We start from the raw sequence: 14,141 nt of genomic DNA, 5'->3' as shown, positions 1-14,141 counted from the left end.
AAAGATGTTTTCCATCTCTCTATATTGAGAATGAAAGCCCGAGATAAAACTCCACTCTTGGCTATCATTATTCAAATTGGTACGGGCTTCATTCAAAAGAGAATCTCTGGATAACAGGGCCACTTCTTGGATTGTAGCATCCAATACCTCCACAGAGTAGCCTTTCTCAATGAACCTCTTCTTGATAATTTGAGCCTGTGATACATAGTCCTGTTGCCTTATAAGTTTGTGTGAAATCTCCATTAATAACTGTAAAATATGGTAATAATGAATATATTTCAAAAAGAGTTTCATTTAAGTTTTTGCTAAGAGCAAAGGCCCAAGGCCCAAGGCTTGTATATGCAAACAAGGGAGAGCCAATTCCATTGTTCTACACCTACTCCTTTGAAAGAGTGCCATGCTGGGATATGCAATGGACCTAACTTCCTGGGGAAATACAATTGACACACTTGGCCAACATAGTCACAAGGATTTGCATGAAAGGGGGCCGACTTATGGAGTAAGCCCTCCAATCATGATCCAAGCTAGGCCAACCAATGAGACATCAGCTTGGTTTGATATACTCAGAGGGAAGGGGGAGCTAGGGTCTCTCTCTCTGATGACCAGCAAGCTGAAAGGAGCTTTGGTAAGGATGGGTAATTATGGGAAAGGAATGCCCTTTTACTTGTAACTAAATATGTGTGTAGATTACTGTATTGAGGAATATACCCTGTATTCCTTAATGTAAATACTTTATTTCAACCTAATATTTTCTTCCTTGGTGTAAGGCGATAGACAGATGATTGTGTATTAGCTAGACTTCCAACTGCTTCCTAATAAATGTTGTTATATTTTAAGCTTTCACTCTTCGTCAAAAAGAACTCTTATTTAACCCACCTCATATCTATGAGATATGAAAAATCTTAAATATAGATTTTTCAGGGTAACAGTCCCCTTCGTTCGAGCAATTCCTTTTTACTCTGGTCAGTTGGCCCTTAGGGATGTTTTTGAGCCACATAGGGTGATGTCCACTGCTAATGGGTAGATAGCTGTTAGAATCAGTCGGTTTAAAATACACCCTTGTTCCCAGGCTATTACCCTGCCTAAAGATAGTGACATATAAAAAATGGATATCACTTTGGCTGTACTCACTGGTCAATTTTATATTTTTTGTATTTGAATTAAATTCACTCAAGAACATCTGTAGAGAGTCCATGGATCCTTCCCAAATAAAAAATAGGTCATCAATATATCTTTTATATAATAGGAGCTGGGAGCGGGTGACTGAGAAAATCACTTTGTCCTCCCATTCTCCCATAAACAAATTTGCTATACTGGGGGCAAGTTTCGCCCCCATAGCAACGCCCCTACATTGGGAATAGAACTGACCGTTATACCAAAAAAAGTTGTGGCTTAAGCAGAAATCCAGGGCATTCCGTATAAAGACTTTTTGGTTGTGTGGTAGATCATCACGCTGGCTTATAGCCCAATTCAGGGCCAGGCGGGCATCATCATGTTGGATGATTGAATACAGGGACGCCACATCTGCCGTTACCAGATAAAGCTCTTGTCTATCTGTTAGATCAATTTGTTGCAGAATCTGTAAAAGACTTTTGGTATCCCTGAGAAATGCCTTAGTGCGTTTAACACTATCTTGCAAAAAACGATCAAGGTATTGGCCCATCCGGGATGTGATTGACCCAATCCCGTTAACGATCGGTCTCCCCGGGGGGTTCTGTGTATCCTTATGTATCTTAGGAAGGGTATAGATTGTAGGAATTCTACTACTGCTTGGTAGGAGGTATTTCTTTTCTCGATTTGATAATACACCCGTTGAGTAACCCATATCAACAAGGCACCTCAAATTCTTGGTATATTGTACAGTCGGATCCTTGTCTAATTTCACATAGGTATCCTCATCACTCAACATTTCAATAAGCTGGTTATGGTAAAATTCCTTATTTAAAATCAGATCTCTGGATCTAACAAAAGTTACCTGAACCCTGACCACATACATCTTTCCAATAAATAACTGTAACTGGCTTACACGACAATGTCCTGCAAAAAGCAATGTTGACTTACCAAGTACAGTTATGTCTACCAACCAGCTGTAGCCAGGTCAATATAAAGATGATTTTTGACTGGTCGCTAGCAATAACTCTGCTTCCCTTACAGCATGGTGACTTTGTAATTAACACTGTGGCCAACCATTGTTGTAGCTATGGATTATTGATCAAATATACTTACAAAAAATCACTATATTTGTGTAGCACCCTCTAGGTAGGTGCTAGAGGTAGGATTTTTGTAGGACAGACAAATTTAGGTAAGCCTGGCTGGTAGCCAGGCCTGTTTGTTTTTATTAATCTGGGCTGTGAGTGGCTCAGGGTAGCAGCTGATGACTCACAGGCAGCATCGCTGAGACCTCCCTCTTCTTTCTAGAGTTTGCTGGAAAGTTCTGGAAAGAGAGGAGGAGAAGGGAATTAGAGCTGCCTGGGGTGTTTTAGGGAGCCCTGACCAATCCCCAACCTGGTTTGCCAGGGGGAAACCCCTCTTAAAATACCTAGGCTGGGGAGGAGTTGTCGGGTGGAAGAGCTGGAGTGAGAGAGTGTGGAGGATGTCTGGGCCTTTGGGGGAGCTTCCCTGTCTGGAGGGGTGACCTTGGGCCTTGGTTTTGGATGCAGTTGGGATCACCTTCAAGAACATGTGAAGAGGTCCTGGACTGGAGGCATAAGAGAGAGCAAGGAGAGGACAGCGGGAGAGAGTACTGCTAAGAGACTCCAGGGAGGACAGCTGGTCACAGCCAAGAGAGCTGGTGAGTGAGGCACAGTCAGGAGGACTGGGGAGGCACACCTGAGAGGACTGGGAGCTTGCAGTCTGAGATGGGTGCAGAACCAGAAGAGTGGACTGTGGTGAAAGGGGCAGTGGAGAGAGGCAGCTGCAGCCAGGGGGGCTGGCAGGGCCTGAAGATGACTTACTGGGCTCAGTAGCTGCGTGTAGGACAGCTAGCACCAGAGACTTTCTATTTTGTCACACTATAGGGGCCCGCGGTCTCTGCCTGCAAAGGGTAATTGCTAAAGGCCTGGCTTAGCCAGTGTCAGGCCTACCACTTTGTGCTAGCTGTGCCTGTAGATTAGAGAGGAAGTGATTTGCTGGAGGAGAAAGGAGTGAAGATTAGAGAGGAAGTAATGTGCAGGAGGAGAAATGCAGATTATATACTGGACTGTATATAGTTGTCCCAAGCAGGTTCTACCAATTCTACTGGGCATCCCATATTTCCTTTGCCCCATCCAAGTTCAATCCCCTCAATAAAAAAACAAAAAAAAACAAAGCATATGGACTGTTCTATGAGTGTTTAAGAGGTGAATGCCGGGCTGGGCAGGGTGACAGACAATCCAAAATTTCAGCAGCCCCTGCGAGGGTACCACTACATTTGGGTGCGTTGTCCGGGATGTCTGTTTACAGCTAAGCCATTGCCCCTAGCAATCGAAGTTGATCGAGCCAGGAAACTTTGTTCCACCACTATTGAGGAATTACACTTGGGAAAGGACTTGTGTGCTCTGCCTACTATTTAGTACCACAGTATCAAGTGCCATTGTCCATAGCAATCAGCGGGAGCAGCCTTCAAGTTTAACCCTTATTGCTGCCTGATTGCCCAGTTGCCCCAACTGTGGCAGGGATGAACACTGATCCTGCAATTTAGCCACTTTTACCATGTGCTGTCAGCCGTGGCAACCACGACGGGCGATCACGCCCATGGATTACAAATATGTCCAGCAATGTGTTTTTGCTGGACATTCTGAACTTTTGCTTCAAATTCCTGCTTGTTACAGTAAAGGGTGCCTGGAACTGTATACTGTTGCCTGGGGTGATCAGGGTAAGCCAGCGGGTGCCTGAGGGCGGGACTGTGCTAAGAATGTTTCTTTCAGTGAGACAGGGGTTACAAACTTTGTTGTTGTTACCAGCAACCACCGGAAAAGTCAGCGGCCATCTGCTTTCAGTTGTTTGAGCACAGTCGGTGATAAACAACATGTCTGGACAAATCTTGCTAGTCACAGCATGCCTGCCAACTTCAGATCATCTGGCAAGGGGTTACAGCAGCATGCTCATGGAGGGGCCTGCCTATCAGTTTTGCAGACGCCAATCTGTCTAGAAGCGAGGGGTGTCGGTGGCAAGCCCTAGAGGAGATCCAGCGTTCCATGCTGGCAGACACCATGAGGCAGATGAGCAAGATGGCGGAGCGTTTGCATCGGTACCCATTGCTGACCTGGTTGCCTGACGTGCAGGAACGGACACTCGTTGACACCAGTGCCCGGTTGGAGAATCACAGGGAATTCGCCCTTGGGATGATAGATGAGATGGAGCGACTGTGTTTGCTGTGCCCAGAGTGCTGGATCCCGACCGTGGTGGTCAGTGCCTGGATCCGATATGGTCATTGCGGCAAGCCGCTCACCCAGCTTGCATCCAGCCAGCAGGGGCAACAGTACTACAGTAGTAGAGTCTGAGCCTGATGACTCCCCTGCAAACATCAGGGAAGAGGAGTCTGTCATGGCCGGCAGCCTGGTCACTGTAAGTACTGCCCAGCAGGAACCAGATATTGTACCTGAAATGCCAGCTGCCCCTATGTCCTATGCTATCCCAGTCCAGAAGGAGCCAGTGCTGGAGGGGGGTGTGCCCTCAGGTGAGCTGGATGGGGAGTGGGAGGATAGGGCCAAAGATTGGGGTTCTCCCAGACTGTTAGCAGAGTTCGGGTCCCTGGAGAAGCTAGCAGAATGGTTATCTCCTGATAGCTGCTCAGAGGAGGAATGGGAGACAGGAGGTTCCCAGGTCCTGGAAGTTCCTTCCGTGAGTGGAGAAGAGCCAGAGTCTGCTGGAAAGCTGGAAGACATAACAGGAACCCCCATCAGCAGCATACAACTTTTTGTCCTAAGACCCTCCACCACTTAGACCAGAGCACCCACCTATAGGCAGTGGGTAAAAAGGTCCCCTAATGCCTGCGCCCTGCCCAGGAAAATAAAAAACCTAGAGAGCTGCCCAGGTTTTCCAGGTTCCAGCAGGAAGTTCAAAGGAAAGTTGCTCTGGAGTGGGGTTTGGACTATCCCTATGTCCCTCCCGAGATCATGGACATCATGGAGAGCTCTCGGAAAGAGTGGAAAGATGATTCGATCTGGGAATTTCTGCATATCCCCAGGCCTCTGCAGGTGCCCATGTGTGAGAAGACTTGGGCACTCTTTGTGGACATTCAGAAGGAATGGAGGCTGGGGAGGGCTAGATACAAAGACAGAGTGATGGTAGTGAAGGCGGAGCAGCCTGTGAGGAGTCACTCTGTCTCCATCAGAGAGGGAGCGGGTAACAGGAGGAAATTGCCTGACCCGCACTTCTATTCTACCATAGAAATGGCCACATGGACTATGAGAGAGTAGCAGAATGTATCCTTCTTCTCTGACTTTGGATGGAACAGACCTGCTTGCCACCCTGTGTGCTCAATGGATGGACGTTTTCTTTTGCAAGGACAATTAGGGTGAGGTCTGTATCCTAAACCAACTCTTTAAGGAACCAGTTTGCTCGGGGAGGGGCTCCTCCTATCAGGAACTCCAAAAAGAACTAAAGTGTTTCTTCTCCCAGTGTTCTGTCAGTAGGCCTATAACCCCCTTCTGACAGAATCACAGATGAAAACATAATTTGAAGTAATCTATATGTTTGGTAGTGGTGTTATTTCTGTCAGCAGGCTTATAACCTCCTTCTGACAGAAATCTTGTGAAATGTACAGGTAGTTAGTACGATAGGATGTTGTTTTGTTTGTTTTACAGGACCCTTCAGGATGGGACCCCTGTCTATCTATCTCTGGCTGGAGCTGCGGATCCTGTGGACAGAGGGAAATGCTCTGGTCCTATGAAATGTGCATAATTGTTTGCAGTGGTAGGGATTTGTAGTTATGATTGCAATGTATTTACTGAACAAAATGATCTTCTCTATTTTTGATACGTATTTATTTGTATACAGTGGGGCAAAAAAGTATTTAGTCAGCCACCAATTGTGCAAGTTCTCCCACTTAAAAAGATGAGAGAGACCTGTAATTGTCATCATAGGTATACCTCAACTATGAGAGAAAATGTGGAAACAAAACCAGACAATCACATTGTCTGATTTTTGAAAGAATTTATTTGCAAATTATGGTGGAAAATAAGTATTTGGTCAATATCAAAAGTTCATCTCAATACTTTGTTATATATCCTTTGTTGGCAATGACAGAGGTCAAACATTTTCTGTAAGTCTTCACAAGGTTGTCACACACTTTTGCTGGTATGTTGGCCCATTCCTCCATGCTCCTCTAGAGCAGTGATGTTTTGGGGCTGTCTCTGGTCAACACGGACTTTCAACTCCCTCCAAAGGTTTTCTATGGGGTTGAGATCTGGAAACTGGCTAGGCCACTCCAGGACCTTGAAATGCTTCTTACGAAGCCACTTCTTCGTTGCCCAGGCGGTGTGTTTGGGATCATTGTCATGCTGAAAGATCCAGCCACGTTTCATCTTCAATGCCCTTGCTGATGGGAGGAGGTTTGCACTCAAAATCTCACGATACATGGCCCCATTCATTCTTTAATGTACACGGATCAGTCGTCCTGTTCCCTTTGCAGAGAAACAGCCCCAAAGCATGATGTTGCCACCCCATGCTTCACAGTAGGTATGGTGTTCTTTGATTGCAACTCAGCATTCTCTCTCCTCCAAACACGACGAGTTGTGTTTCTACCAAACAGTTCTACTTTGGTTTCATTTGACCATATGACATTCTCCCAATCCTCTTCTGGATCATCCAAATGCTCTCTAGCAAACCTCAGACGGGCCCGGACATGTACTGGCTTAAGCAGGGGGACATGTCTGCCACTGCAGGATCTGAGTCCCTGGAGGCATAGTGTGTTACTGATGGTAGCCTTTGTTACGTTGGTCCCAGCTCTCTGCAGGTCATTCACAAGGTCCCCCCGTGAGGTTCTGGGATTTTTGTTCACTGTTCTTGTGATCATTTTGACCCCACGGGGTGAGATCTTGTGTGGAGCCCCAGATCGAGGGAGATTATCAGTGGTCTTGTATGTCTTCCATTTTCTAATTATTGCTCCCACAGTTGATTTCTTCACACCAAGCTGCTTACCTATTGCAGATTCAGTCTTCCCAGCCTGGTGAAGGTCTACAATTTTGTTTCTGGTGTCCTTCAACAGCTCTTTGGTCTTCACCATAGTGGAGTTTGGAGTGTGACTGTTTGAGGTTGTAGACAGGTGTCTTTTATACTGATAACAAGTTCAAACAGGTGCCATTAATACAGGTAATGAGTGGAGGACAGAGGAGCCTCTTAAAGAAGAAGATACAGGTCTGTGAGAGCCAGAAATCTTGCTTGTTTGTAGGTGACCAAATACTTATTTTCCACCATAATTTTCAAATAAATTATTTCAAAAATCAGACAATGTGATTGTCTGGATTTGTTTCCACATTTTGTCTCTCATAGTTGAGGTATACCTATGATGACAATTACAGGCCTCTCTCATCTTTTTAAGTGGGAGAACTTGCACAATTGGTGGGTGACTAAATACTTTTTTGCCCCATTGTATATGTTTTCCATCCAAGTTTATTCCCTTTTTTCCCCTCCTATTCAATTCATGGGACGCCCTTGCTCCTGGGCCCATGAGTTATTTTTCAAAAATTTCCCAGCCAAGGGACTGGCTGGATTTTGGTTTGTTTTGATCTGGGCTGGGAGTGGCTCAGGGTAGCAGCTGGTGACTCACAGGCAGCATCACTGAGATCTTCCTCTTCTTTCTAGAGTTTGCTGGAAAGTTCTGGAAAGAGAGAAGGAGAGGAGAGGTGGAGCTTTCTGGGGTGTTTTAGGGAGCCCTGACCAATCCCCATCCTGGACTGGCAGGGGGCAGGCCTCCTTAAATACCAAGGGTCAGCACAGCTGGGGAGGAGTTGTCGTCTGGAAGAGCTGGAGTGAGAGAGTGTGAATACTTTCGGGGCCTTTGGGGGAGCTCCCCAGTCTGGGGGGGTGGGGTGACCTTGGGCCTGGGCCCGGATGCAGTCGGGACCACCTTCAAGAACACGTGAAGAGGTCATGGACCGGAGGCATAAGAGAGATCAAGGAGAGGACAGCGGAAGTGAGCACTACTAAGAGACTCCAGGGAGGACTGCTGGTCACAGCCAAGAGGGCTGGTGAGTGAGACACAGTCAGGAGGACTAGGGAGGCATGCCTGAGAGGACTGGGAGCTTGCAGTCTGAGATGGGTGCAGAACCAGAAATGTGGACTGTGGTGAAAGGGGCCAGGAGGGCTGGCAGGGCCTAAAGATGGCTTACTGGGCTCAGTAGCCGTGTGTAGGACAGCTAGCACCAGAGACTTTCTATTTTGCTACACTATAGGGGCCCGCTGTCCCTGCCTGCAAAGGGCAATTGCTAAAGGCCTGGCTGAGCCATTGTCAGTTCCTAACCACTTTGTGCTAGCTTTGCCTGAGGATTAGAGATGAAGCAATGTGCTGAAGGAGAAAGGAGTGAAGATTAGAGAGTGATGTGCAGGAGGAGAAATGGAGAATATATACTGGATTGTATATAGTTGTCCTAAGCAAGTTCTACCAATTCTACTGGGCATCCCATATTTCCTTTACCCCATGTAAGTTCAATCGCCTCAATAAAAAAAAACAAACAAACAAAGCGCATGGAGTGTTCTATGTCTCTGAGTGTTTGAGAGGTGAATGCCAGGCTGGGCAGGAGGACAGACAATCCAAAATTTCAGCAGCCCCCACGGGGGTTCTGTTACATTTGTATGAATTGAATAAATTATATTTGAAATAACTGTACCTCCATGTCGTCACGTGTGATATATACATTACTACTGGTCTCGTCTACTGAGAACAGAGTTTGAATCTTTTTTGCTATTTCATTAAACACAGGGTCTTCTTCAGCTTTCGGACTGGTCTCAGACTGTTGATCCATCAATATTTGCCTTCTAGATGATCCCATCTTTCTACCCCTTGACCTCTTCATGGTGTATAAATGGGTGCTAGAGAAAAACAAATGAGAAAGATTAGTGTCTTCTATAAGGAATTATGGCAAATCATCACATCAAATTGTATGAAACGGATCTGTAATGGCAGTCCCGCTGTCTAAACAAATAAAAACAACTCATGTATGGCCAGCTTTAGGCTTGATTCACATATATGTAAAACAGATGCTTTTTTTAACTGCATCCGATTCGCCTAAAATGTGAATTGAACTGGCTTTCAATGGAGCTGGTTCACACATGTACGGGGTGGCTGGGGTCCATTTCTGAAAAGGGTTCTGTGCGATTTTGGGTCTAGTTTATGTGCAAATTCAAGTAGAAATGCACACCTGAATCGCACTCGAACCAGTGAACAAAACCGTACCAGACTCCGGACTGCAAACCGCAGCCAGACATGTGTGAACCTAGCCTTACACTACAGACTTTGATTTACTAAAGAAGAAGAGGTTGTTCAGTGCGCAAAGTGAATGTTCATTCGCTATGAAAAATGATTGTGTCTATAACTGTGACCTTTAATCTTGGAACTCTTGGATAATCCATGAGTGTTATACTGCTCGACACCTATACCATCTTGTTCCAATATTTTCTCAAATAATGTGCACAGTATAACCAGTACATTTAGACTTCTTAACCTCTCACTTTGGTTCCTTGGCTCTTTACCTTGTCAAACTATTGTCTTGATGTTTCATGTTCCTTCTTTACTCATAACCCTTGCCGTTTTATGTTAAGGGACTGCACATGCACTGTGACAATAATCTCTTTGGTTGATTGTTCATTGTATATGGCTATGTACATTAATTTCTGTACAACTCTTATGAAACTGTTGAAGCATAAATTAGTTAATGTAAAGCTCTGTTTAGATACATCAATCATCCAATACCATATCAGCAAAAATCCTGTTTCCTTGTCTATCTTGTACATGATTGAGCAATCAAAATGAACTTAGCTTCACTAAATTAAGCTAATTATATTTACTTTTACAATTTTTTAAAGTGAAGATTTTAAATTTCTTTAGTAAATCAGCTCAAAGGTGTGTACAAGCCCATAGTGGAAACGCTGACCCCTGAGAAAGGTTTAGTCAAAAAGTGAAATAAAGTGAACGTGAGATTGCCTGGATCTGGGACAAGGACTTTTATTGTATATGTAAATACTAAATCTATCTGTCAGTATTTTTATCATCATGACTTATTAAATGTGTTTTTTTTTTTTAAAACAAATACAGTAAAACCTTGGATTGCGAGCATAATTCGTTCCAGAAACATGCTTGTAATCCAAAGCACTTGTATATCAAAGCGAATTTCCCCATAAGAAATAATGGAAACTCAAATGATTCATTCCATAACCATTTATTCATAGGTCCTTCAGTTTATAGTCCATATAAAAAGATTATAGCAATGTGACCAGGTTGTGTAACCATAAAATGTCCATCCACAAATGGAAACCTCCACAAGGTGAAAAGAAGCAAAATCCAGCAGGAGCGACAGAGTATAAAAGAGAAGAGAGGCGCCTCTAAGTGTAGCAATGTGGTTACATTTAATGAAGGTAATGAAGGTACAACATTTAGCAACTCACATGGTTGATGATTAAAAGAGGCCCATCTAAGTATGCAGGCATCTGGGGTAAAGCTGTCTACATAGACCATCCTCCAAACCGCCGGCTCTCACTGCTGTCAGTCTGCAATCGTGACCGGGAAGACTACCCTGCAGTAGAGCGATCCGAAAATGAGGCTTGGACCGCTCATGGAGCGTAGCGTGGAAGGGACGACATTCTGAGGATGGTCTATGTGGACAGCTTTACCACGGATGCCTGCATACTTAGATGTGCCCATTTTAATCATAAACCATGTGAGTTGCTAAATGTTGTATCTTCATTAAATGTAACCATATTGCTACACTTAGAGGCGCCTCTCTTCTCTTTTATACACAGTTGTGACATGACACTACTCGTATATCAAGACAACGCTTGTATATCAAGTCAAAATTTATTTAAAAATTTTGCTTGTCTTGCAAAACTCTTTCAAACCAAGTTACTCTCAAACCAAGGTTTTATTGTAATTGTCTCTGAAACTTTTACAATGTATCTTACCTGAAGTTCCTGCCAGAAACAACATTTTATGTTACAGGCTGACAATGCATGCAGCAGCAGTTTGTCAGTCTGCAAGCGCTGATTGGATGCTGATCGGCAGCTGGTTTTCCAGCATGCCCATTCCACAGAAGCCAGACAGGTTCCTGTACACCAGCAGTAGGCAACCAGTAGCCCTCCAGCTGTTGTGGAACTACATTTCCCATGAGGCATTGCAAGGCTGGCAGTAACAATTATTCCCAGAGGCATGATGGGACTTGTAGTTCTGCAACAGCTGGAGGGCCCCAGGTTGCCTACCCCTGCTGTACACCCTGGTTGAATGTCAGCCAGTTTCTGTTGAACCAGCCGATAACAGCGGATATTCAGCCCATGTATACCAGCCTTAACAGTCAACTGAAAAAGCTTGCACGGCAGGCTGACAAGTCTGGTGCTATCTGCGAAGCAGTGGTTTATTATTGTCAGTCTACAATAAGTAATAGACCTACTGGCAGATGAAATGGCGAAGAAACACTTTGATAAAGAAAAGTGTATATGCTGAGGCTTGATGCCAGGCACATTGAAAATTGGATTTAGGGCCAGTTCAAACCATGCCCACACAGGAATCGCACAGGAACTAGCTGTGTGTTCTTGTGCAATTCATACTGCATACAAAACGCACTCCATTTGCAATATGCAGTGGGTATCAATAATATGTTAAGGACACCTAAAACACAGGTCACAAATGCAGTGCATTTGCCTGCACCAGACCGCATGGTATAAAAGTACCATACGATCTGGTTTCAGTGCGTTTAAAATAAATGAGCTGAAATCGCACCAAACAGAACCGCATGTGAATCATACAGGAGCACACAGCACATTCCTGTGCGATTCCTTTGCAGGCATAGTATAAACCGGCCCTTTGGAGTTATATGTACTTTAAGATAAAACATTTACCCTGAGGAAATGTCTAGTGAAAAGTGTACATGATAGTCAATGTGAGATTTCTTGAAATGAAGGCCTGGACACTTTAGGAAAGCATAGTCCAATCCATGTAAAACAATGAAAGGATGGTATGAACAACCCTTCAATGTGTGTAACTTTTGGAACAAAGTATTTACATGAGCTTTGAGTGCCACAATGTTTCTGCTCTTTGGTTAAAGCAGTGTTTCTCAACTTGTTTTCAGTTGCGGCACCCTTTAAAAATATGTAAATCTCCAGGAACCCCAGTCTAAAATGCAGAAGAACGTAAATGTTACTTATCTTTGGGAAACCTGAGCCTGAAACTATGCTATTACCAACCTTGATGAAATTACCTTCACAACAGAGTCGCCCCCACCCCCCACCCCCCCGCTCGCTTTGATGTCATAGTCCTCCCTTCATATCAGTCCTCATCATGTCATTACCCTCATCATGTCATGCCATGGCCCTCATCATGTCAGAAGTCCCCCATTCAGAGTAGAATTCCTTCTAAACATCAGAGTCCCCTGCCATCACCAGAGGGTTCCCCATCACATTCAGAGGTCCCCATCACATCAGAGTTCCCAATCAACACAGAGTCTTCTCATCCATCTCTGATCCAGGGTAAACTTAGTCTCACGCTTGTGGTGCCCTGGGGGAACCAGAATGGCACCTCATGGTGCCACAGCACCTCTGCTTGAGAAACACTGTGAAAGTAACAATTTCCTTACAGAAGCTCCTTCATCTCAACTCCCTTTCACTAAATATTTTTTCAGAAATACATGCATTTTACATAGTTACATAGTAGGTGAGGTCGAAAAAAGACACAAGTCCATCAAGTCCAACCCATGTGTGTGATTATATGTCAGTATTACCTTGTATACCCCTGTATGTTGCGGTCGTTGTTCATGTCTTCATAATGTAAGCCGTATATAGTAATGAAAACGCACAAATTTGCTGTTCACCAAATAGGGGCATGATTTTCTCTCTGTAGTAGTTATTAACATGATCAAGAAACAAATATATTTGGCTCAGGGGTGCAAAAACAATGAATGACTCCATTGTGATTCTTGTGAGATATGAATTGTTGCCAGGCCATAACATGAAACTTTAATATAAATGCCTAAGGTAGTCATTTTAATTGGTTGTTCGGTTGTAGAACAACATTAGGACAATGGAGCCTTTTACAAGCATTCTGGCTCAAAGACAATGCCGAATCCAGGGATCTGAGGTTATGACACAGAAAGATTTATTTCAGGTTTTAATAAAGAGAGATATATTTTAGAACATACATTTATATTTTAGTGGGTAATTTGGGGAATTTAACTATAGTGATGACTAGTAGCCATGGCATAAACTGATGTGGATGAAGTTTTTCTAATAAATTGCAGAGTCCAGCTGGACTTCAATAAACCGGAATCTAATTAGCCAGATTTATTTGCCTTGTTGCCCCCTGTCTTATTAATTAGGCCCATTAATGCTGCTCACAACAATTTTAGTACACTTCATTTCTGTAAAAGCATCTTCATCAAGATTGTGTACATTGCTAGAATGAGATCAATGTACAAAACTGTTTATACAAAAATCATAAGACCTTAACTTCTGAAAGCACCTAATGTACAGTTTTCTTTTCAGTTAGCTAGTTTACATTAGTTTACATTATTAATTATAACATACCTTTTGCAGACGGAGAATTTTTTTAGGTGATGGATTTAAACTGCTGTCTTTCAGATATGTGGAAGTATTCTCGTTTAGCTAGCTGTGGACGTTAAATTGTGTCATTTTCTTACTTAACTGTGCTTTTCCGTTCTTAGCCTAGAACTCTGGTGTGGCAGTCTCATAGTTTCCTTTCGTAGGAGGAAGTTGGTCACGACTAATAAACACTGCAGTTGTTTCAATGCAGAATGTACGTTTACATGGGAACAGCTCTATATTTTATGAACATATAGATACACCTGTAGGGAAGGTTGTATTTTGTTATGATTGTGCCAAACACTTCTATGAAACATATACCAAAAGGCTGACAATTGCTTAACTCTGAAAGCTGAACTCCAAACAGATATTAAAGATACAAATGAATGCACCCCTGTATTCACTAATACATAGTTTGT

General features: G+C 43.7%; 1 protein-coding gene across 3 annotated transcripts in view; it reads right to left on the bottom strand.

The window, feature by feature from the left end:
• The window catches only part of RAB44 (RAB44, member RAS oncogene family), a 194,884-nt gene extending 181,005 nt beyond the window's left edge, over window positions 1-13,879 (bottom strand). For all 3 annotated transcript variants that reach the window (XM_073615658.1, XM_073615659.1, XM_073615660.1), the window contains exons 1-2: window positions 13,708-13,879; window positions 8,811-9,012 (exon numbers count right to left, since the gene is read on the bottom strand). In XM_073615658.1, the coding sequence (XP_073471759.1) occupies window positions 8,811-8,996 (186 nt within the window). In that variant the 5' untranslated portion in view covers window positions 8,997-9,012; window positions 13,708-13,879. The remainder of the gene's footprint in view (window positions 1-8,810; window positions 9,013-13,707) is intronic.
• Between the last annotated feature and the right edge of the window lie 262 nt (window positions 13,880-14,141).

This window comes from Aquarana catesbeiana, linkage group LG02, assembly GCF_042186555.1.
Source record: "Aquarana catesbeiana isolate 2022-GZ linkage group LG02, ASM4218655v1, whole genome shotgun sequence".
NCBI classification, from domain to species: domain Eukaryota; kingdom Metazoa; phylum Chordata; class Amphibia; order Anura; family Ranidae; genus Aquarana; species Aquarana catesbeiana.
Note: the sequence above shows the minus strand (reverse complement) of the source record. Positions and strands in the feature narration are given on the sequence as shown.